We start from the raw sequence: 25,771 nt of genomic DNA, 5'->3' as shown, positions 1-25,771 counted from the left end.
GAGCTGGTGCTGGTCCTGCCTCCCCCCACCAGTCATGACAGTGGAGCATGAGCGCAGAGGGTCAAGCCTTCCTGAAGACAGGCGATAGTGCTCATAGGCAGCGACCATCCGACTACACATCATGTTTCTATAGTAGTCCATTTTTGCATCCCTCTCAGAAGGTCTAAAAAATGCCCAATTTTTCCATAGCATCATCACGACGGCATACATGGAGATTGACCCCTGACCTCTGTAGGGGGCAGGAACAGAGAAAGGATCAAATTCCCCCCTCCCAACACCAGTGTTTCCTGTCCCCTACAGAGGACAGGGCAGAGAAATATCTCCCTGTATGCAGGGAGATAAAGCTTACGATGTTACCTTTCAGGATTTCTCCCCTGCCCTCCCGCGGTCCTGGTACTAACGCTGGGCAGGGGAAGGATCGGGAGGACTCGCTCTGGTCCTATCTGGAGCTTGCTCCCGGGGCGACGTCTCCCGCCTTGCCTCCGGTAGGCTTAGCCGGGTTTGCGCATCGGGCGCTTTTCTTACAACGTCACTTCCGTCGACCGGAAGTGACGTGGGCAGGATGCGCCGTTCCGGCCGGCTAATAGCCGAGCACAGCGTTTTGATGAAGCCGCGCACCCAGCAGAACGACGAAGGTGTCCTACAGCAGTGCCCGGCCCCAAAATGTCCGGAACGGAGCGCTCTCTCAAAGAGTCGGACCCGCTACTGCCAGCAACTTTGAGCTCCCCTCTGGGGAAAGAGTTCCTAATTTATGGTCAGGGAGTCTCTTTGATCCCCCTCTCCTCTGGCTGTGGGATTATATGGGCAATATTTCCTTGGCGCCTATAATGGGGGCCCCGAGCCCCCAAACTTTATTCCTCATGGAACCCCCCTGTCTTTCTTTTAGGTCTCCAAGGAGGCATAAAAGAAAATCAAGAGATCCCTTAAGTGCATTTTTTGAAATGCCCGGCTTCCCGATAATTGCTCCAAGAAGTTAGGTAAAGCCTGCATTTCCAATATTGTCCGTGATGAAGCTCCTTCTCTAAAAGACAAACTTAGAACAATGATTCAAGAAGAGATACGGTGATCTTTGTCTCATTTATCTTCCAATCCTGTGGACACTCCCCACCCCATATAGAAGAGACCCAGATCCCCCTCATCCTCCGATTCTGAGGCTGTGTTAGATGACGTTCTGTCGGTCAAGTCGCAGGAGAAGGGGGAGTGGGACTCGGACGCAGGTTCGTCTGACAGTAACCGTAGGTTTTACTTTTCCATGGAGGTTATGTCTGATTTCCTAAAAGCTGTTAGATCAACTATGGGAGGAAAGATGTACAGAGAAATCATTCTATCCAGGAGGAAATGTTTAGGGGCCTACGGGTTAAGAAAACCTGAGTGTTCCCTATTAACGAGAATATTAGGGACATGATTCTGGAGGAGTGGTCTGACACTGAGAAACGTTTAGGGGTCTCCACCGCCTTCAAGAATCGATTATTATTTGATCCTGTGGAGTCCCAAAAATTTTATGAGATCCCCAAGATCGATGTCCAAGTAGCAAAGGTGAATAAGAAAACATCCCTTCCCTTTTGAGGATGCTTCCCAGTTAAAGGATCCCATGGACAGGAAAGCAGACATCCTCTTAAGGAAGTCATGGGAAGCCGCCATGTTTAACATCAAATCTAATATCGCGGCAACCTCCGTGGCCAGATCCATGTTCCTCTGGCTTAGTGAATTAGAGGATCATATTAAAAATAAAACCCCTAGGGAGGAGATCCTAAATTCCCTACCCCTCCTCAAATCAGCCACTGCCTTCCTGGCTGATGCTTCGGCCGAGTCGGTCCGTTTCTCAGCTAGGGATGGTGCCCTCTCCAACGCCGCCAGAAGATCGCTCTGGATGAAATGCTGGTCAGGGGATAAAACATCTAAAATGAAACTCTGCTCCATACCATTCTCGGGAGAGTATGTATTTGGGCCCATATTGGATAAAATCCTCGAAAAAGCCTCCGATAAAAAAGGTTTTCCTGAAGATCGGCCCTATAAACGCCGCTATCCCTTTCGTTCCTCTTCAAATTAAGACAGACCTTACAGAGGGAAAGGGAAGACCGGGCGCTGGAGCTACCCCAAAGGGGGTAAAGGAAGGGGTTTTCCCACTCTAAACCCAACGAAAAACTATGACACCACATTGGGGGGAAGGCTCTCAAACTTCCTGGGAACTGATCTCCCAGAATGCTTGGACAAAAGAAATCATAGGCTCAGAATACAGGATAGAGCTGTCTTCAAAACCCCCAAACAGATTTTCAATAACGCGCTTCCAGACGAATCTATGGCAGGATGTTCAAGGCCTTCTAAAAAAGGATGTAATTACTCAGGTTCCCATACTACATCAAGGGAAGGGATTCTACTCAAACCTTTTTCTGGTAAAGAAAAAGGAGGGGTCATTCCGCATGATAATAAATCTGAAACCCTTAAACAAATTCATCTTGTATTGGAAATTCAGGATGGAATCCCTGATGTCGACAATACCTTTTGTTAAACCCAAATATCCTAATGTGTACGATAGATCTACGAGACGCATACTATCACGTCCCAATTCATACCAATTCCCAAAAGTTCCTCCGGTTTGCCATCAGAGATGACAGAGGCCGAATCACCACTATCAGTTCAGGGCTCTCCCGTTCGGGATTTCCTCGGCCCCGAGGATCTTTACAAAGTTAGTAGTGGAGATGGTGGCATTCCTAAGGAAAGCAGGCCTCACGCTAGTCCCGTATTTAGACGACTTCCTTCTAATCAGCGACAGTCCACGTCAGTTGAGACTATACTTAGACACCCTTCTGTCAACACTAGACAGACTGGGATGGATGGTAAACAGAAACAAGTCTGTCCTTTCGCCTTCTACAAGGATACTCTTTTTAGGAATGATCCTAGACTCCCAGGCCCAGGCTACCTTTCTTCCCCCAGACAAGATTTCAGCTCTGCAACAGAAAATCAGAACATTCCAGAGGAAAACAACATGCTCAATAAGAGATGCAATGAGCCTGTTGGGTCTCCTAACCTCATGCATCCCAGCAGTACCCTGGAGTCAGAATCATTTCAGACCCTTTACAAAACTGGATCCTGGGGGTCTGGGACAAACGACAATCCTTGCTAGACCGCAAGGTGACTATCCTAATTCCAGTAAAGAAGTCCCTAGATTGGTGGAAATTCTCCTCAAACCTGTCCAAGGGGACACCGTGGCAGAAGATCCCTTACATTCAAGTCGTCACAGATGCAAGTCTTTCAGGCCGGGGCGCAAAGGTAGGAGACAATCTGTTTCAGGGAACCTGGCCCCAATCAAGTCACAATCATCAAATTACAGGGAACTGAGGGCAGTCTAGGAGACCCTAAAAGTGACGGAGAGGATTCTTCAGGGTCACCATGTGAAGATCCTCTCAGACAACACGACATCCATCGCTTATCTCTCACATCAGGGTGGGACACGGTCAGCGACTCTTCAGTCACTATGATCCCAAATCTTCACCTGGGCAGAGCAAAAGGTGAGCTCCATCTCAGCAGTTCACCTCAAAGGTGTATTAAACCAAGAAGCAGACTTCCTCCGTCGCCACAGACTAGACCAAACCGAATGGTCCCTGAACGAAGACACATTCCAGATGGTGGTGGACAAATGGGGAAATCCAGAAGTGGATCTCTTCGCCTCAAGGGAAAATTCGAAGGCGGAAGTATTTTGCTCCCTAAACCCCAGGGACAACCCTTGGGCCTTGGATGCATTCACCACAAGATGGCATTGGAGCCTCTGTTACACCTTCCCTGCACTCCCATTGATTCCAAAGGTAATCCAGAAGTTACATCAGGACAGAACTACACTAATTTTAATAGCCCCGTTCTGGCCAAAAAGAGGCTGGTTCTCTTCTTTCAAGAAACTCTCCATCCGGGAACCTTGGCCTCTTCCCATCAGGAAGGACCTTCTGCGTCAGGGTCCAGTCCTACACCCCAATCCACAGTTCCTAAAAATGTTTGCCTGGATCCTGAGACCCAGCTCCTGAAAAGACAGGGATTGTCGGACAAAGTAATCAATACTCTAAAAGCCTCTAGGAAGAAGGTGACCTCAGCAATTTATTTAAAAATATTAAAGAAGTTCTGTTCCTGGTCAGGGGACGTGGCTCCAAATTTTAAAAAAACCAACATCCAGAAAATTCTGGACTTTTTACAGCAGGGATTAGACTTAGGACTGAGACCTTCCACCCTCAAAGTCCAAATATCCGCTCTTCGCTGCTTTTTTTTATCAAGATATTGCAGGCCACCGCTGGATTCGAAGATTTATGAGAGCAGCCTCTAGACTTCGTCCAACTATCAAATCACGAGTCCCCTCCTGGGACCTCAACGTCGTACTCTTAGGACTGATGCTACCTCCCTTTTAGCCTATAACGGACTGCTCAATTAAACATTTATCACTAAAAACAGCTTTCCTGATTGCGATAACATCCGCCCGTAGACTGGGGGAGATACAAGCGCTATCCCTCAGAGAACCTTATCTTCGTATCTTAGACGATAGGATAATTCTCAGACTGGATCCAGGTTTCCTTCCCAAGGTTGTGTCCAGCTTCCATCGCAGCCAAGAGATCATTTTACCTTCTTTCTGTCAAAATCCTTCAAATGGCAAAGAGTTAAGCTTCCACTCCTTAGATGTTAGACGCTCCGTATTAAATTACATCGAAGCTACCAAAGATTTTAGAAAATCCGACAATCTCTTAGTCCTGTTCGCGGGAAAAAACAAAGGCCAGAAAGCTTCCAGATCCTCTCTGGCCAGATGGATCAAAAACGCTATATCCCTATGCTATGAGATCCAGAACCTTCCATGTCCTGTTAACCTGAGGGCTCATTCAACCAGAGCTATGTCATCCTCTCAGGCCGAGAGGGCGGGTGCCTCCCTTGATGACATCTGTAAAGCGGCCACATGGGCCAGCGTCCATACCTTTTGTCAAACATTATAGACTCGACCTTTCCGGGGCTTCTGATCTGTCTTTTGGGCGTAAAGTCCTTCAGGCGGTTGCCCCCCCTTGATATATATTTTGTATATCTCCTTGTATGCCGTCGTGATGATGATATGGAAAAACCGGGATTAGTACTTACCGGTAATTCAGTTTCCATGAGATCATCACGACGGCACGTTATTCCCTCCCATTTTTTTTTTCTGGAGGCCCCCAGAAGGTATGACGTAATATCTTCATTCATTAATCTTTTTCCTTCTCGCCACCTTCTTGTTTACTCTGTATGATTTTGAAAACACTGGTGTTGGTGGTGAGAGGGGGGAATTTAATCCTTTCTCTGTTCCTGCCCCCTACAGAGGTCAGGGGTCAATCTCCTTGTATGTCGTCGTGATGATCTCATGGAAACTGAATTACCGGTAAGTACTAATTCCGTTTTTTTTTTTTTTTGTTTTGTTTTTTTACCTCTGCTGAATCCTGACAATGCGGCTGTCACTACACAAACAAGAAAGCATGCTTCTGGCCATTTGCACAAGGGACTCTGAGGGCCTCCTTGCCTCCATCTCTACTTCATACTGCCACAATCTGTCGGGGTCATCTTTATTGTCTTCATCATCGCCCTCCAGCTCCTCCTGCTCCTCTCTTGTCACTTGGGCAGATAAACCACCTAGTTGTGTATAAAATTCCTAGGCGTTTATGTCCTCCTCAAAGCTTGGGTGGCCGTGAGATGTAGGCGCCATGTCTTCTGTCCCTTCATCAATTATATTTCTCAGCATTCCTTCCAGGATGTGAAGGAGTGGAATGACATCCTTCATCCTGTAGTTCTGCTGACTGACAAATAAAGTGGCATTTTCAAAAGGCCTGAGCAAATGGCACATGACACGCATAAGCTGCCACTGGCCAACATGGAAGTTACACCGAGAAGTAGACTTGCCTAGCTGCTGCATTAAGAAATCGTTGACGTCTTCCTCTGCTCGTCTGCTGAGTTCCAACAAGTGGAAATGTCGCACATCTGGCGATATTGTGGAAGAGCATTTTGCCTTTGCAGCTCAAGGAGGGCGTGTTTTCCACTGTAAGACTAGCTGAAGTGCATGGACATTTTTAACAGCTCTTGCAGTTCAGTGGAAGACTTGAGGAAACGGTTGACAACGAAATTGAAGATGTGCGCCATGCAGGGCACATGAGTCAGTCCTCCCTGATGCAGCGCAGACAAAATGTTGCTCCCATTCTCAGTAACCATGGCTCCTTGTCACGGCTGAGGATGGGGAAAACCCTCAGCCGTGCGATGCCACGAGATGTTAGTCGCTGCTCGGCCAGGACAACAGAATAAGGGAGCAGGTCACCTCCTATTGCATCCCTAATCTGACCCTAACTCCTAGCTGCATGAGCCGACCTTGAATGTAGGAGGGCTCGTGCTCAGGAACCTCGGATCCCTAGTCACCCTCCGCCGATCCCTGAACTAGGAGCTGGGTAGACCACCTGTTCCTCCTGGATGCGGAGAAACAGGAGTCTAAACTGGCCGGGCTGCAAGGGGATATAAACATAAACAGACTATGGATATGGCAGGAGAGTGAAAGACTTCCACCCCTACCTGCCACAGACACACTGACTGGATCCCTGGACACAAGTGCTGAAGTCCACACACAGACATAAAAGGACACAGCACACATAAACACACAGGAAGCCAGAACCATAGCTGCACTAATAACAGACACCACATACACATAAACTTAACATCACATAACAACATTTGCTTATGACCACAAGGGTGGCCCTCACTGGCAGGTGGTATAAAAGTAGGATGATGACTCCAGCAGACCATGGCTGAAGTACCCCTCTGACTACTGCTCTCAGCAGAGGCTAAATAGGCCCAAGTAGCCACACCCACGCAGACACACCCAGTGTTCACACACACAGAAGGGAGTTAACCCTTCCTAGACCAGGCAAGGGAAAACAGCCACTTAAAGGAGAAAGTGCACAGATAACTAAAACCCTGTGCACACCAGACATACAAAACGGCACACCTACAAAGACAGGTTGCCAGGTGTAACCGCATGCAGATTGCAGCAAGCTGTCAAGCACAAACATGTTGCCAGCGGCAACCACATGTGAGGCAACAATTCAGCCGCCCTCACCATGTGATTGACAAAAACCAAACCGCAGGCAACCGCATGCGGATCAGGAGTCACGACCATAACCATGGTCGTGACACTCCTATCTCCAGTTGGCGAGGAGACAGCCAGTGTTTGCTTTCTTTATTGATGACGCCGAGCAGTTCCTCCCTGATGTGGCTCAGTTCGCCAAGGCTGACTAGGAACAGAACCACGTTACAATGCCTAGTTTTGCATAGATGATATGATAGAGGACCACTGTGAACTGTGCCTAGAAGGGAGGGTGAGGATAAGGTGGAGGAAGAGGAGGACATTGGTGCAGAAATCCCACAATTACAACGCAGAGGCGGCATTTCCGTTACCTGGCCAAGTTGCACATTCAGCTTTGCGCCGTTGGATGAGTGCACGCATACTGTTGTCTTTTTGCAATCGCCTCGGTGATCAATTGCTGCTGAAACAAGTGACGAGGAGAAGGAGGAGCATCAGGAACAATAGACGACATTGAAGTTGATGGGTGTACCTGTCGCGTGTTTGGCTACAGATCTCCCACTGCTTCGACCCTGCTGTCTTACAGGCACCCTTCCACCCTGCTGGCTTATGTGCATGCTCCCACCTTATTCTGACCCCCATAACTTTTTTTATTGTTATATCTACTGAGCTATGTGGGGGCTCATTTTTTGCAGGACAATCTGTAATTTTTACTGATACCATTTTGGAGTGTGTGTGACTTTTTGATCACATTTTATAAAAAAAATTTGGTAAGACCAGCAACGAAAAAATTTCAGATTGGCTATTTTGACCCTTTTTTTCGTTACGCCATTCACCGTATTGGAATTTTTTTTATATTTTAATAGTACGGGCGTTTTCGGTCGTGGTGATACTCATGATGTTTTTATTTTTTGTTATTTAGGTATTTATTATTTTATTATACGGAAAGGGGGATGTCTTAAACTTTTATATGTCTTAAAAAAAAAAAATTGTAATGATTTTGAAGCTCATATATGAGCATATAAAATGCATTTTTAATTTTTTTATTTTGAAGAATCATGGATTTTTAAATAGGACTTATTACTGAGAATTGCTCATTTCTTATGTTGGCCTGCGACCCGGTGGCCAAAATAAGAATTTTAAGTTTCAATGTTCTCAACCTCTTCAGCAATGCTGAGCACATTCAAACCAATTATCGGCATTCCCATTGTTTGCAGGGGTTGCCGGTAACACTCTTGATCACTGCATCTAAAGGCTTTAATTACCGCGATCAGCATTATTGAAACAGCAGAGACCTGCCGGCCATGTACGTAGTAACCCTTTCGCTACCAACACCTTACATGTACTACGCTGGAGCGACAGGCAAAGATGGGGCCCGCTCGCACGTGCAGCGGGCGCAATGTTTGCCTGTCACTCCAGTGCTGTACATGTATGGTGCTGGTAGCGAAAGGGTTAATACTTAGGCACACTACCTGTATCACTAAAATAACATTATCTCAGAACGTATTGCACATAGCGATTACACTCAACCTGCAGTCTTGTTGTCTCCCTATGCTCTCTCCCTACAGTCTCAAATAACTCTCCCCACGATCTCCCCGCACTCTACCTCTCCACTATTCCATTTTAAAACCGTTTTCAGCAACGCTGTCAGTAACTAGAGCAAGAGTGCTTGCCACATCTCTCCCTATGCTCAGCTCACAGTGAAATGGCAGCAACCGCACTGAATGAGGGTTTTATAGGGCTGTTACATCACAGGGGATGCCTATCTGCACGGCATTATGGGTTATCTGGCATTCCCGGGCTTCTTACTTTCGTTTTATAACACGTGCAGCTGCCATTTTAGGAAAACCTGATTAGTTACCACTAATGTTGAGCGAATTGGATTCAGATTGCTCTATCCGAACCTGATTTGTTTGAAAACTTTCATTGCAATATGTCCTCCATAGTGCGCTAAAATGTATGGGCTCTGCTGAGGCTTTGAAAATCTTGCTGCAAATAACGCAAGACTTGCTTCCTCTCGCGTCTATGACGTTATTCTTCGATTATGCGCATAAATTACTGTTTTAAAATCCGAAGCTGAACTCTGCTTCGTTATTGAGATTTTGAAAGAGTAATTTATATAATGTATTTGTACATAACGGAAGTGCAATGTCCTAGACGTGAGGTAAAGCAAGTCTCGCGTTATTTTCAGCAAGATTACCATGCTAGTTACCATGAAGCGTGAGGAAATTTGGCTTTGTTTACAAGTCTAAATTTTCCTACTGAATTCCGCTTTGAATGCTTCACTTCACTTAATACTAGTAATAACCAATGTATTAGCAGGGTCTGGACCAATTTCTCCCCTCTCCACAGTTCCCTACATAAGATAAAAAAAAAAAGAAGAGCATACTAGTAAAAGAGAAAGATAATGACATCTTTAATCTATATGATGGTCAATTAAAGTCAAAGAATCTTATCCTCTATCCCCCACATAATAGCCAAGGACTAATATAATATAAGATCTACATAGGAAAATCACTCTCCCACCGTTAACTAAAAGAAAACTATAACGACCATTTAGATAATTCCTCTGCTATATATATACACTGCTCAAAAAAATAAAGGGAACACTTAAACAACACAATGTAACTCCAAGTCAATCACTCTTCTGTGAAATCAAACTGTCCACTTAGGAAGCAACACTGAGTGACAATCAATTTCACATGCTGTTGTGCAAATGGGATAGACAACAAGTGGAAATTATAGGCAATTAGCAAGACACCCCCAATAACGGAGTGGTTCTGCAGGTGGTGACCACAGACCACTTCTCAGTTCCTATGCTTCCTGGCTGATGTTTTGGTCACTTTTGAATGCTGGCGGTGCTTTCACTCTAGTGGTAGCATGAGACGGAGTCTACAACCCACACAAGTGGCTCAGGTAGTGCAGCTTATCCAGGATGGCACATCAATGCGAGCTGTGGCAAGAAGGTTTGCTGTGTCTGTCAGCATAGTGTCCAGAGCATGGAGGCGCTACCAGGAGACAGGCCAGTACATCAGGAGACGTGGAGGAGGCCGTAGGAGGGCAACAACCCAGCAGCAGGACCGCTACCTCCGCCTTTGTGCAAGGAGGAACAGGAGGAGCACTGCCAGAGCCCTGCAAAATGACCTCCAGCAGGCCACAAATGTGCATGTGTCTGCTCAAACGGTCAGAAACGGACTCCATGAGGGTGATATGAGGGCCCGACGTCCACAGGTGGGGGTTGTGCTTACAGCCCAACACCGTGCAGGACGTTTGGCATTTGCCAGAGAACACCAAGATTGGCAAATTCGCCACTGGCGCCCTGTGCTCTTCACAGATGAAAGCAGGTTCACACTGAGCACATGTGACAGACGTGACCGTCTGGAGACGCCGTGGAGAACGTTCTGCTGCCGGCAACATCCTCCAGCATGACCGGTTTGGCATTGGGTCAGTAATGGTGTGGGGTGGCATTTCTTTGGAGGGCCGCACAGCCCTCCATGTGCTCGCCAGAGGTAGCCTGACTGCCATTAGGTACCGAGATGAGATCCTCAGACCCCTTGTGAGACCATATGCTGGTGCGGTTGGTCCTGGGTTCCTCCTAATGCAAGACCATGCTAGACCTCATGTGGCTGGAGTGTGTCAGCAGTTCCTGCAAGATGAAGGCATTGATGCTATGGACTGGCCCGCCCGTTCCCCAGACCTGAATCCAATTGAGCACATCTGGGACATCATGTCTCGCTCTATCCACCAACGTCACGTTGCACCACAGACTGTCCAGGAGTTGGCAGATGCTTTAGTCCAGGTCTGGGAAGAGATCCCTCAGGAGACCGTCCGCCACCTCATCAGGAGCATGCACAGGCGTTGTAGGGAGGTCATACAGGCACGTGGAGGCCACACACACTACTGAGCCTTATTTTGACTTGTTTTAAGGACATTACATCAAAGTTGGATCAGCCTGTAGTGTGTTTTTCCACTTTAATTTTGAGTGTGACTTCAAATCCAGACCTCCATGGGTTGAAAAATTTGATTTCCATTTTTTTATTTTTGTGTGATTTTGTTGTCAGCACATTCAACTATGTAAAGAACAAAATATTTCAGAAGAAAATATAATTAACTCAGATCTAGGATGTGTTATTTTTGTGATCCCTTTATTTTTTTGAGCAGTGTATATGTGTAATATATATATATATATATATATATATATATATATATATATATATATATATATATATAATCAGTAAAATATGGGATATTCACAATAAAATTAATTTATGTCCAAAATCCTTCTTACTTTCAGTTTACTTCCAGCCTAGAGTATTATTATTAATATTTTCGCTGCATTCATTCATATATTTCGGCAATCTCCCATTTCTTTTATCCACATAAGTTTATACGCACTGACTCAGTTAGCTGCTGAGGGATCTGACTCATGCCGGCCGTGGCATCCCACGTGTCACTCGGCTTAGAGCGATCTTACCTCAGGTATTATGTTCTGTTAGCTCGCATGCGCTGGGGGATGATGACATCAGCTGAGTGCCGTGATTATTTGTAGACCGTGCAGCGGTGATATTAGCAGGTACAGTTCTTTCGTATCTTCCGCCGGAGATTGTTTGGGCAGGATCATTTTTTTTTAAGTCATTGACCTTGTTCCATAACTTTCGATTATCTTTTAGGATGTCATGTATTTTGGTGCTGGCATATTCCACATTGTTCTCGGTGTTCAATATTCTTGCACGTCACGCTGCATGCACTGTAGGGTGGACATCACAGTCTTGGCCAAAGTGTCTTGGATGTCTAGTGTTAATTGTTTGGCGAATGAAATCTCCAGTTTTTATAATTTAAGGGAACATATTGTTAACCGCCCACTTCCGACATTTTGGAATCCACATGGAGGACCGCCTTGGAGCTTTGCCATACTGATTTGGGTAGGCAGTGCCATCTTGGGTGTCTTTGATTATCTAGAGTGGTGATGGGAAGAAGCTAAGTTAGACCCCTTTTTGATAACAAAATGATCCATAAGATGCCCTCTCAGGTAAGGAATTGCCATGCCACCCACTGGAGGTGTTGGTGTCAGGATTGCAGGGGAGAGAGAAGAACTATATATACTATAACTACAAGGGAGCATCTTGCACTTTGCTCCTACATCTCTGGGGGGTAGAACCGGAAGACTTCACCACAATTTATTTATTTATTTTTGTTTATTTTTATTTTTTTGTCATTTTTACTACTTTTACAATGCATTTTTTTCAAAAAATTTTTTGCAATTTTCTGAGAGCCATATTGTTTTTATCTTTCTGTCAATGGTCTTGTCTGAGGGCTTGTTTTTTGCGGGAGGACTTGACGTTTTCATTAGTACCATTTTGGGGTACATACAACATTTTGATCACTTCATATGTTTTTTTGCGAAGTGACTAAAAAAGGGGCTGTTCTGGCATGTTTTTTTTAAATTTATTTTTTATAAATTTGACATTTACCTGACAGAATAGATCATATGATATTCGCATGTCGTTACAGATGTGGCATGCCGAATATGTCCTTTTAAAAATAAAATAATTTTACAATGGCAAAATGCTTTTTACTTGGACTTTTTATTTTATTTTTTTCTAAACCGCTTGTGGGGTCATTTATCAAACTGGTGTAAAGTAGAACTGGCTTAGTTGCCCATAGCAACCAATCAGATTCCTCATTTCATTTTCCAAAGAAGCTGTCAAGAATGAAAGGTGGAACTGATTGGTTGATGGCATGATCGCTGGTAGAATGCATTACAATGCATACTTTATTGTAATGCATTGAACCTGTCCGTTTTAGGGCTTGTTCACACAAACGTTTTTTGCTTTCCGTATACGGGCCGTTTTTGCATTCCGTGTACGGAACCATTCATTTGAATGGGTCCACAAAAGATGCGGACAGCACTCCATGTGCTGTCCGCATTCGTTGCTCTGTTCCGTGACCTCGCAAAAATTATGAGACTTGTCCTATTCTTGTCTGTTTTGTGGACAAGAATAGGCATCTCTATAATGGGCCTCCTGTTCCGTTCCACAAATTGCGGAAGGCACACAGACGGCATCCGTGTTTTGCGGGTCCTCAATTTGCGGACCGCAAAATACAGCACGGTCGCGTGAACAAGCCCTTACACTGACACTAACCCTGTCAGACTATGCATGTGCCAGAGCTTTAAATGCTTCTGTAGCTGGCAGACCCGGAGGCCTTAGTAAGGCTTTTGGCTGCCATAGCAACCATCTGCACACTGCAGTCGCATCGTAAGAAAGCGATGAGGTGAGAGAATGAGCTCTCTCCCTCTGTAAACCCCTTAGAGGCGGTAGTCCGCATTGACCACCACATCAAAGGGGTTGAATGGCTTGCATCGGAGTTATCTCCGATCCTTGACGTTCCAGCAGGAGCATGGCTGTCAGTCACAGCCAGGCCCCTGTCGTGATCTACCAAGCACAACTTCTGTGCCTGCCTGGTACACGTACGGCGTGTTGCAAGAACTATTGGGCTGTTTGGCACATGTTGGAAAGGGGTAAAATAAATAGCCCTGAATACTCCTTTAGTGTGTTTTGTGGCCATAATTGGTTGTAGATCAAATTGCTGTCTACAACCCCGGCCCTCTTCTCGGCCACTTCTGTTTCCTGCTGGACTGGAAGAGGCTTGGTCCCATGCCCGCTATGGATAGGGCATATGTTCTTGTGATAAGACAACCCCTTTTAAGGTATTTTTCTTCACATTTGGTGTGCTTTTTGGCTCAGTGGCCTTTGCCAGCTCTAAGTCTACAGTAATACATGTGTAGTACTTCCGATAAGGAGTCCAGATCACTTTTTTTTTTTTTTTTTTCCTAATGCCCTTGCTTCCCCTGCTGTCAGCACTCAAAGCTGCACTGAAATACAGAGTCTGGACTGCTGTGCTATTCTAACATAATAGAAAGGGCTTGTGTGCACATGCATGTATTTTAATGCAGCTCTCAGAGCTGACAGCGGGGGAGGAAAATAAAAAATATCTGCAGTACTACTCAGCTTATGGGGCATTGCGATCAAATGGCTAGCACTCCACTTATGGATACACTTTTAGTGCTCAGTGATGGGGAATATCCCAAAGTTATGAGGTAGAAAATTCCCGGCACTCCAAACTTATGGGGCATGTCTGTTCTCAGAGGTGTGTCCTTTCTACTGCAGCTTGTGACCGTTGAAGGATGGAATTAAGCATATTTCATCTCTGTGAGCAGGAGTGAGAAATTAGAAAAAGAGCAAACAGCAGGTGGCGCTATACAGATTTCATTGAATAACTCAGTACCTATAATACATTTTTTATTACATGCAGTTACAAAAGTATTCAGATCCAGGTGCTGGTTTGAAAACTGCTGAATATTTTTTGTGGGACAACCTCTTTAATGATCCAGCAGAGTTCTTATACAGCACTTTGCTGGATCAGTAAAAGAGGTGTGCAGTTGCACTGTTCTCTCTCTCTCTCTCTCTCTCTCTCTCTCTCTGTCTCTGTCTCTGTCTCTCTGTCCCTCCCTCCCTCTCTCCCTCCCCCTCCCCCTGCCCGACATCGATCCAGGTGATTCGTGCAGGCAAGAGAGGAGAATGAACGATTGTTAAGCTCATGAAAAGGACGGTGAACGCGTCGTCGCTGGTCTAGGAAAAGCAGAGAGAAGGTCGCAGCACTATTACTAGCGCCACTGCCTTCTCAAACAGCTGATTGGCAACGGTCTTGGGTGTAAGACCCCCACTGATCAGATACTGATGACCTACCTCGACGACAGATCATCAGTATTAAAAAAACTTTTAAAGACCCTTTGATGATGTCACCAGTGGGAGGGGTCAGACCAATAAGAAGAGGAGGACTACACAGTGGGTACTGTATTGTACACTGTAACTAGTAATGTGTATGGTTATGTCCCATCATGGTCACCACATGCGCCATTGCTGTTTGCTTCAATGGTCAAAAGATGGCACAGGAGCTGACTGTAAACTATTAACCCTCTCTACCCTAGACTCTTTATGTTACTGACATTGACCCCACCATATCATTAAACTACCAGGGAAATTTTATTAAGTAGAAAATATTTATTTTCTCATTTTCTATTCTCTAAACCGAGGGAGGGGGGGGGGGGGGGTTTGGTGCAAATGATTGCAATGCAGACTAAAAAAAAGAAAGCCGAAAGTCAAAAATTGTCCACATTAACAAGCATTCATTTGGGGGGGAAGGGTGGGCTCATTAGGAAATTTGCTATGGGGCCCTATCATTTCTGCTTGTGCCCCTGATGTCCAACCTGTTACTAAAATGGGCCTTTTTTCTTCAGCTGTGAAGGTGGACATCAGCCCATAGTAGTAGTAGTAGCAGAACCAATAGAAAGAGATATTGTCATGTCCTACCTCTAACTGTGGGGGAGATGCTCATCCGCACCGTGCCTTGGTGACCTCTCCTCCGTTTTTTCCATTTGACAACAGATGCGCACAGTTGCGTAGGTATAATACAATATATACATTTTCTTTTATTACAGTCCTGTAATTACAGCATGTGGGTCAGTGATGATTTTACATAATTGCTTCCACCGCTAGGTGTTACATGCGCCCGCGGCTCTAAATTCTCCCTCTAGTTTCCCCTGACTCCTCCTTGCCAGGATTTCTGCCTGCTGTGCTTGCAGGCACTGTCGTTCTTGGTATATCACAACAGCTTGGGCTGCCTCTTATACGCCATTTTCTGCTAGCTAATTACTCTGTGTTCTCTCTCTCTTCTATTGTATATTCTTTTTCCTCTTCAGGAGTTTCTTATATTCGCCATATGCCATCTCTTTCACCACATCTCTCTCCGCTCTCCTGTCCCTAGCTTCTCTCCACACCCCACCTTTTTGTGAAGCCTTCACCCTCCCGCTATCTATGGTTTTCTTCCCCCTTGGTGGCAGAGTGCTTATAAGACACTGTGTGACTCATCCACCGAGTGTGGAGGGATGTGCAGAGTAACCGCGCACCCCCCTCATCCTCAGCTGGTTGCCACAGCAACTGGGTCACCTCTCTGTATGTGCTGCACTCCATCAGAGACAAAATGAGCAGTAACGAGAAACGGGAATGTCTAGAGCTGGCTACTCCACACCTACAAAAGGACCATGTGAATGAGGTCAGCAGCCACTAGTTTATTATTGTGGCGAGGGATAGATATTAAACACTGGGGCTGCTTACTAAAGGAAGACAGTGAGGCCTAGAAATAGAGTTAGTGAAAGGCGAACGAAGGATGGTTGAATAAAAATAGGGGTCAGAAAACATGCAAATGCAAGACATTGATGTAAAATAGATGGCCATAGACCATTAGTCAAAGTGGCCAAGGTGTCAGTGATTAAAGGGAAACTTTAAAAAAAAAGAATCGTACTCCCTAATGAAAGGTATGCATGAATATTTTTGTCAAATGATATCAAAACTAAGGACCCTAATTGATACTTAATGCAATGATCAGGAGCAAACTCCCTGTTCCCGATAATTGCCCACTTGTTCAGCTGCAGTTGCATGGAAAAATCATTGCTTCTGTATAGGGGAAGCAATCATTCATCTCCATACAGATTCATTGTTTGTCAGCCACGCATCCCGGTTTTAAATGTGCTGCCTGCAAATGTTGATTAAAAGATGAGATCACCCTTTCATCGGGTGATCAGCTGCACCTTTACAGGGGACAATTATTGGGAACCAGCGTTTGTATGAACGTTCATCCTCGATAATAGTCCCACTCCTACTCCCATGTAAAAAGGCTACTAATAGCATGGAATCATGCAATATACTGGTAGGCATGGTGGTAAGGCGGCGTTCACATCTCTGTTTCGGAGATCCGGTGCAAATGCCAGCTGTCGGCCAGACAAAAAACTGATTTTGTCTGGCCGAGACTCAGCATTTATATATTGCATTCAATGTGGATCTGGCAGTGAAGTAGAGGATATGGCAGGCTGCATTGTGCCAGAACAGCCTGCCGGATCTCATTATGGAAATGTGATTGAAGCCTTAAGGTCCTGCTAAGAGTCATTTTGTGGTCTAAGAAATTAAAGAAAGTTTTAATTGGTCTTGCGGACTTAATATGACTTTTTTTTTTTATCTCACTAAAATCCTAATTTCCAACATTTTCCACTTTCTTGCAGCTGGTTCCGCAAGAAGCACCCGCAGTTGGATCGTCTTGTACCCATTCCCCCTAGCTCAGAAACCAAGGACCGCTGGAGAAGCCTGACAGTTGTGCCTTACCTGGAGGATCTACACGGGTATAGTGAGGATGAAGATCTTTGTGACTTGGAGGATGAAATAATCTATACTCAAGACTTTACAGTTCCAGGTAGAGCATGCAGACTCACACTGGTTTATATTGCCACTGTTAAAGAGGTTATTCAGGAATGGATAATGATGACAGATGAGTGCAGTCGGCTCCAAGCACAGCGCCATACATAGCATAGTGGCTGTGCTGGGTATCGCAGCTCAGCCCCTTTCACTTCAATGGGGCTGTGCTGCAACTAGGCCATGTGACCGATGTACAGTGATGTCTCATGGCCTAGGAAGAGGATGCAGCGCTCATGGAGTGCCGGCCTCTTCTAACAGCTGACCAGTGGGGGTCCTGGGCGTTTGACCCCCGCCGATCTCATATTGTTGACCCATCCTAAAGATAGGTCACCAATATTGATTACTGGATATCCCCAGTAATTTATGGTACTGGCAGTGCATACTTACCAACACTGCAGTTGGTAAATTAGGGACAAATAGACTTTTCCCAGTAAAACCCCCAAATTGAGTACGACTGCCCATTTATGGGTGGGGCTTGCATAAGTGCCATCCATTTTTGGCCCAGGAAAATCCAGATTTGCAGGAACAATCTGCTAGTTCGGTGCTGTTGCCAACTTCTGTAATGGTGAGTGTCAGATATTTCCCATGCTTTTTAGGAAATTGCTGGACAGTAAATGCATACTTCTGTTTTCATTATGACCGTGATCTAATGCTGGATTTACACAGGGGCGACAAGCAACGCCTTCTTCCTGACAATCGCCAGCTCATCATTGGCGGTGAAGCGCTACATTTACATGTAGCAATCACCTCCACAGTTATGAGTACAAGTGATGGCTACTGATATCTGTCCTCCTCATCCACCTGCATTGTTTCTGGCCAGAAAAGATCATTTGGGTGTCTGCACGAACGATTGTTTCACCCGATGAACGAGCGTTTCGCCCGTTCATCGGGTGACCTGCAGCACCTTTTGATGGACAGATTCTGGAGCAGAATTGTTCATCGGAAAATTAGTTCCTGATAATTGGCCCCAATATCGGGCAATGTAAACCAACCTTGATACCAAGGTGAAGATGACCCAGATTTCATGTTGCTATAGTTGTCATCTTCTAGAGGGTATGAAGTTTTTTGTCATGCTGTTTTTATCACATAGGACATTCCGGACTTCAGCCTCAATGAGATTCTAGTTTCTAGTGGAAGCCATATATAAATGAAGGCATTCCGACATCAGTTAGCTAAACTCCTCCAGTACAATTTAGGAAACTGAACTGAATGTCTTACATTGTTGCTGCAATGCCTGCTTGGGTCTCCTCATGTTGTATGTGACCTGTGTATGAAAGTTTATTTTGAGCTCCATTTTCCTCCCAAATTAGGGCAGGTACCTGAAGAGGACATGTTTGCACAGACACAGGCCACTGGACCTACTAAACAGCTATGTATGAATGGCACAGAGAACCAGCTAAAGTCAGAAAGGAGAGTGAGCTCTGCATCCCAGCGCAAGGCTAGCACATCAGGGGGCAAAGTACGTAAATTGTCAGCCTGCAAACAACAGTGACCGAGGAGTCTACGCTGCAAGGTATTGTATTTTCCAGAGTGAAAGGATGCCTTAAAATAAGGAGACATTACATAATCTACTTCTGTCATGGTTTTGGTTATTTTATGTGTATCCCATTCAGAACACGACAAGAAAACATGGTCACAAAAATGTACAGGTTTCCATACTGGCACATCATATAATGGTTAATATTCATTTGCATTCTCTCAGTCTAGCACAGATGAGATTACCCCCATTGTAATGTGGCCCTTCCTATATACGCCCCTTGAATGGCTTACGAGTTAATGTGCACTTGATGATGGTATCACCTTACTGTTCAAGTAGATCCACAGTGTGGGGGAGGGTTACATTCTGTGCCCCAACGCAGAGACAGCGTGTGGGCGGCAGGAGAATTGAGAGATATTGGGAGAGATAATGAGGGCTGAATAAAGAGGTGTCTTCATTCATATCCTGCAGTGAATGAGTCATAGGCTTTGCCAATGACAGCAGGTCTCCTCTGACGTGGGTTCTTTCCCATCCTCTCTCGCTATCTCTCACTTTCTGCATCCAGTGCAATTTCATGTGATGTTTCTCTCCATTCTCCCTTTCCTCTGATCTATCTGAAGCGCACATTCCCGGTCTCAGTCTGCAATCACTGTCCGTTTCTAGCCTAACCTCCACCCTATATTTTATTCTGCGTTGACTGTATGTCCAGTTCCTTGATCTGATTCTGCCCACATGGTTGCTGTGCTTTATTGTTTCTAGATAAGTGGAGCATGCCCTTGTGTGTGCCTGAGGCAACCATTAAAGGCACTCTAAACATAGAAAATGCAAAAAAAATCAATAAAACCAAAATCACAGCATGTTCTTTCCTAGTCTCTTCCTTCCCATCACAATTAAAACTGATAATGGTATAAAAGACTGAATTCTCTGTGTTCTAGATCAGCCATCCCACCCTTCTTCTCCTCCTCTTCACTGTCCTGTATTGAAGGGGTACTTCCACCCCAGCCAGCGAGTCCTGTGAAGGGACCTATACTTACCTGCTCCCCGTCACTTAGTTCCAGCTCCCTGCCACTTCCGTCCCTTCTAGTAAACTTCCTGCACGGCTGGGGTCACATACACAGCTGTAGCCAATAACTGGCCTCATGTGCTGCCTGGGAACTTGTCATGTACAAAGACCCATTGAAATGAATGGGTCAGGATTCAGTGCGGGTGCTATACGTTCACGTCACGCATTGCACCCACGTGGAAAACTCGCTTGTGTGAAAGGAGCCTTAGCTGCCGCAGTGCACGTGACCCCATCCATTCAAGAAGTTTACATGGGTGGACCGAAAGAGTAGTGAAGAAATCAAACAGCGGTGGCAGAATCTCCCATTAATGGGAGATGCTGCCACCGCTGTTTGATTTCTACATATTTTCTGGCTTACTGGATCCACGGCTGGTGCGGGGCTGTTGCATCTTCCGGTTAGAAGTAAGGACCGTTGTGTGCTGTTCCTGCATTTTTATTTCTACGAAAGAGTAGAGAAGTCAGCACAAGACCCACACAGCCAGAACCAAGAGTTGGGGAGCAGGGAAGTATAGTTTCCTTTCACAAATAAATCAGAACACCAGCAACCAAGATTACCTTTACTCATGTACATAAAACCCCTAGAAAATGCAACAGGACTTTTCCAACCATTACATCGCTTATGTAAGGCTACTTTCACACTTGCGGCTGGACGGATCCGACAGGCTGGTCACCATGTCGGATCCGTCCTTCCGCTATTTCGCCATGCCGCCGGACCGCCGCTCCGTCCCCATTGACTATAATGGGGACGAGGCGGAGCTCCGGCGCAGCATAGCAGAAGCCGCCGGACTAAAGTCCTGCATGTCCGACTTTTTAGTCCGGCGGCTTTTGCCGTGCTGCGCCGGACGGAGCGGCGGTCCGTTGGCATGGCGAAATAGCGGAAGGACGGATCCGACATGGTGACCAGCCTGTCGGGTCCGTCCTGCCGCATGTGAAAGTACCCTAATTAATCCTTCTTTGAATATCCCTCATTAGAAAAGCATAAATCCACATAGGAAAAAGTCCACATGTCAACAGAGTCCAAAGCTGCAAGACAAGTGCTTGAGGAATGAGCGAACCCCAAAACGTCACACTGCTTGTGATCACACATGATTCTCCTCTGTGGATTACATGTTTAAAGTTTTGGACTTGGCTTGCACCAAGTCCACATGCAGACTTTTTCCTTTGCAGATTTTATCCTTTTGCAAGATGGGGTATTTAAATAAGGATTTCATAAAATAAAAGTGAAGCATTATTTGGAAGTGCCCTGTTGCATTTTTTATTAAGGAGGATCTGCCGCCTCTCCTGAGATGTCAGTTTTAGGAAGTACTTGCATTCACCATGTAATAACAATTCTGGAGCATCTATTCTTATGACTCTTTGTTGTGCCATTCCTGTATTATTCCTGCTAGAAATTTACAAATACATTTCCAGCAGTCTGCAGTAAAGTTATTTCTGGGCGTTACCATTAGTGGGTGTGTCTTACTCTGTCCAGTCAATGCTGCTGGTATCAGACTGTACTTTTACTGCACGCTGCTGGTAATGCATTAAAGGGGTTTTCCCATCTCAGACGATGGGGACATATCGCTAGGATATACCCCCATTGTGTGATAGGTGCGGGTCCCACCACTGGGACCCGCACCTACAATGAGAACAGAGTGGGGAAATGAACAGAGGGCGCACTGCGCATGCGCACTCAATTCATTTCTATGGGGCTGCCGATCATCCCATCATCCCCCTGCCAAAATTGACACATATCAGCGGAAGATTTTCCAAGACCTCTGAAATTTTAGTTATTTCACGGATTGTTAAGATTATCTGCTGATTACTTGTATCATTCACTTCTACTTTTAGTGTTTCTCCTAAAGGGAGTCTGAGTCTGTTACCAGGAATTTCAGTGTTAATCCAGGCACAGGGGGGAGATTTATCAAAACTGGTACAAAGGAAAACTGGCTTAGTTGCTCATAACAACCCATCGGGTCGAACCTCTCATTTTCCAAAGGAGCTCTGAAAAATGACAGTGGAATCTGGTTTCTATGGGCAACCAAGCCAGTTTTACTTTGCACCAGAGACAAGTTTTTAATGTCACTAATTTAGGGTACACATAACTTTTTATTAATGCTTTCTGGGGGAGGAATGGAAATAAAACACTAATAATAATACTTTGTATAATACTTTTTGTACGGCGTTCACTGTGCAAGATAAATTGCGTGATAAGAACTCATGCACACAATCATGATGGGCCGGGGAAAGTTCAGAACAGTAGATCCGCAATCGGATATGAATTGACTATGAAACACTATGATAAAGTCAGTTCATGGGAGCCGAGGTCAGCCCGGGAGATCTGGCAGATGCAGAGACCGCATTTCCTTGGCTGATCACGGTCGAGTCCTAATTCGAGGGGTTTTTATTTTTCATAAAAAAAACTTTTTTTTATAGTTAAAAAGTGAAATTTTTTTTTTTAAATAAAACTTTTACTTTTTTTTTTTTTTTAACCATTTACTAGTCCTTCAAGGGGACTTCAACAGGCGATCTGATTGCTTATATAACGCTGCTTATGCAGTACAGAGTATTATCCTGTCACTGCTATACTTACAGACACCATCGGGGCGCAGCCTGATGTGCATATAAGGCAAGCCTGGTGCCTTCATGAAGACATCAATGTCATTCACGGGATGGCAATGAGAGACAGAGGGAGCTTCCTCTCTTGAAATCACTTAGATGCTCTGGTCACTATTGACATCTAAAGGGTTAAGGCTGAGTTCACACGGGCGAGTATTCCGCACGGGTGCAATGCGGGAGGTGAATCTGGACCCATTCATTTCTATGGGGCTGTGCACATGAGCTGTGATTTTCACGCATCACTTATGCGTTCCGTGAAAATCGCAGCATGCTCTATATTGTGCGTTTTCCACGCAACGCATGCCCCATATAAGTGAATGGGGCTGCGTGAAAATCGCAAGCATCCGCAAGGAAGTGCGGATGCGGTGCAATTTTCACGCACTGTTGCTAGGAGACGATCGGGATGGAGACCCGATCATTATTATTTTCCCTTATAACATGCATGTTCCCGCAACGTCCGTGTGAACTCAGCCTAAAGGACCCGGATCGGCACTTCTGCCAGTCCAGGCTGTTAGAGCAGGAGTCTGGCTCTCATGTGAAAGCCAAGTCCCCTCTCTCTGCTGCACTGTAGACCTGTGTAGCATTTATTCTAGGCCACCGTATTTCCACAGCGGCCTAAAATAAAGCCCAGTAATGACTGCCATAGAAACCCATATCGGCAGCCATTAAGTGGTGAATTCACATGCAAACAAACAGTTAAAGGGGTTGTCCGGGTTCAGAGCTGAACCCGGACATATCCCCAGCCCCTCTAACATGAGCATTTCATGCTCAAATGCTCTCCTTTGCCCTGTGCTGGATCACACAGGAGAGAGGAATTTTTAGGAGATCCGGTGACATACCAGGCTCTCCATGGGGGCTGCTAGGCGGAGGCTTTCGTCTAGCAGTGAGCCCAGTGACGTCTCCGGCACTAATGGGCGGGCTTTTTTAGGCTAGGGCAGCGCTAAAGCCCGCCCATTAGAGCCGGGAACACTGCTAGGCGGATGCCTCCATGTAGCAGTGTAATAATATAAACAAAAAATCCTTTGCTCTACGTGAAATACTCTGATGCTCATGTCAGGGGGGCCGGAGTGGTGAAACTGGGGATATGTCTGGGTTCATCTCTGAACCCGGACAACCCCTTTAGGTGTATCAAAGGCCACCCTTGCTCCTCCTGCTTCTTCTGCCAGCCTTTCCCTCTCCCTGATTGACAGGGCCAGCCAGGTTCCTGCATAGTCAGTTCACCTGGCCACCAGGAAGAAAGAGAGCTGGCAGAGGAAGCAGGAGGAGCAAGAGTGCACATAGCGGTTTGGGTCCACCCTAGGTGCACTTAACTGCTCAATTGATTATGGCTTAGAAGTGCTTTTTCTCCAGAATGAAGCAAGGGTTCTCTGGTATCATTACTTTCAGCTGAGCTAGCCCTAAAAGGTATTGTGCCTGGTTTAACAGTGAATTTCCTGGTGACAGACTCCCTTTAAGGGCTGTTTCACAACAGCGGATGCCGTGCGTGACATCCGCTCCGTGAATGACAGCCAAGACCCGATGCAGACTGCAGAAGCACGGAGCATTAACATGATTGATAATGCTCCGAGCCTCTCTGTGATCTCTTTACTACGAAATCAGAGTGAGATAAAGTTGTCACCGTGATTTCGTAGTAAAGAGATCACAGAGAGGCACGGAGCATTATCAGTCATGTTAATGCTCCGTGCCTCTGCAGTCTGCATCGGGTCTTGGCTGTCATTCACGGAGCGGATGTCACGCACGGCATCCGCTCGTGTGAAACAGCCCTAAGTAGTTTGTGCCTTCTTTATAACTTTAGACCATAATTCTATGGAAAACTAATAATTCAAAAGCGCCAAAACATCAACACCCCCCCAATAAAAATATAGAACGTAACAAGTGCAAAAAAAGGAGATCTTGCAGCTCATCCTAGCACACGTAGACGGTAGTCAAATACACATAGAACTGTACTTTACCCCAGAGAGGCACTGCTAGAAAGTAAATCCGCACGTGTACTTCAGTAATACAGCACCTACTCATTGCTTTGACTGCAATGTGACGTTCTGGTTCAACAGTGTTTTTACCGTGAAATGCTAAAACTGCTTTACTGCATTGCACTACAGTACAGTCAGGAATAAATCATCAGATTGTACGCGGTATCAGACAACTAGTCACTACTGGCCTTGAAGAAAAACAAATGCGTCAACTACTCCTCAATATAGCAATAAAATTGTAATTGAAGTCACATCAAACAGACTTGGCAGACACAGACCATCAAACGTGGTCATGCGTGAGTTGATAAGCCACAATTGCACCTAATCAACTTGTACACAATATGGTCGTGTGCAAAGACCTCTTAAGATGTTGTACACGCTACTGCTTCAGCCATCTTTGCTGCCTCTTTTGTTTATTCAGATGGATATTCTTTTATGTTCTTTAGTTGTCTTCTAAAAAATTGGTATATAAGTCTTGCCTGTTTCAAATGATGGTTGTCCCTGTTCTGTGTGTTTAACATTTATGGCATATCCACAGCTGTGCATGCTTGCCACCACCTCTCCACGGTAGCCACGAGATGGGGGTCAGAGACTTTCATCCTAATGATGTGTGCGGGTCCCAGAGGTGGATATGCCATAAATGTTGAGATGGGAAAAACCCTTTCAAGACGTCTTCATTAGTTGAAAGTTTATTTTACCATGGGATTGAAAGAGGGGACAGATGCAAATGGTATGAGCACTATGTTTTTTGGTATGGTTTGTGCTGTCCATGTGATCCATCCTATTAACTCTGAATTTCCTAATAAGGTTTTTGAAAATAGGCTTTCTAAACCAGACAACCCCTTTTAGTTTTTCAAGGGTCTTTGCAGTTGTCACAGTCATAAAACACGCCATGGATGACAGAAATGCGCGCTGAAAAAGGAGAGCTGGTTCGCAACCGGTCATATGTGATATATATAGTTGTGTGCCAGACTAAACAGACTCCTTGCTCCTTGAGTAAGACCTCATGTACACAACAGTTGTTTTTGTTTGTGTCCGATCTGCATTTTTTCCGCGGATATCAACTCTGCTCTGTCTGCAGGCGTGCAGCCAGGCCGCATATATATAGACCCTGTCCTATTCTTGTCCGTTTTGCAGACAAGAATAGGCTTTTTTTTTTTAAATTGTGGGATGCACATGGACATTTATATTTTGCGGATCTGCGATTTGCGGGCCGAAAAACAGATAGGGTCATGAACAGGAGGCCTAAAATGGCAAATGATCTGATCATACAATAAACATGTCGTTTCGGACTTAATT

At 45.4% G+C, this 25,771-nt stretch overlaps 1 protein-coding gene across 1 annotated transcript in view; it reads left to right on the top strand.

Annotated features, from left to right (window-relative positions):
- STK11 (serine/threonine kinase 11) overlaps positions 1 to 25,771 on the top strand; it is a 90,465-nt gene that overhangs the window by 62,704 nt on the left and 1,990 nt on the right. The window contains exons 8-9 of the mRNA XM_040417567.1: positions 17,175 to 17,362; positions 18,675 to 18,877. Of these exons, the coding sequence (XP_040273501.1) occupies positions 17,175 to 17,362; positions 18,675 to 18,856 (370 nt within the window). The 3' untranslated portion in view covers positions 18,857 to 18,877. The remainder of the gene's footprint in view (positions 1 to 17,174; positions 17,363 to 18,674; positions 18,878 to 25,771) is intronic.

The sequence above is a fragment of the Bufo bufo genome, chromosome 2, assembly GCF_905171765.1.
Source record: "Bufo bufo chromosome 2, aBufBuf1.1, whole genome shotgun sequence".
In the NCBI taxonomy this organism is placed as follows: Eukaryota; Metazoa; Chordata; class Amphibia; order Anura; family Bufonidae; genus Bufo; species Bufo bufo.
This window is presented reverse-complemented; position numbering and strand designations above follow the sequence as displayed.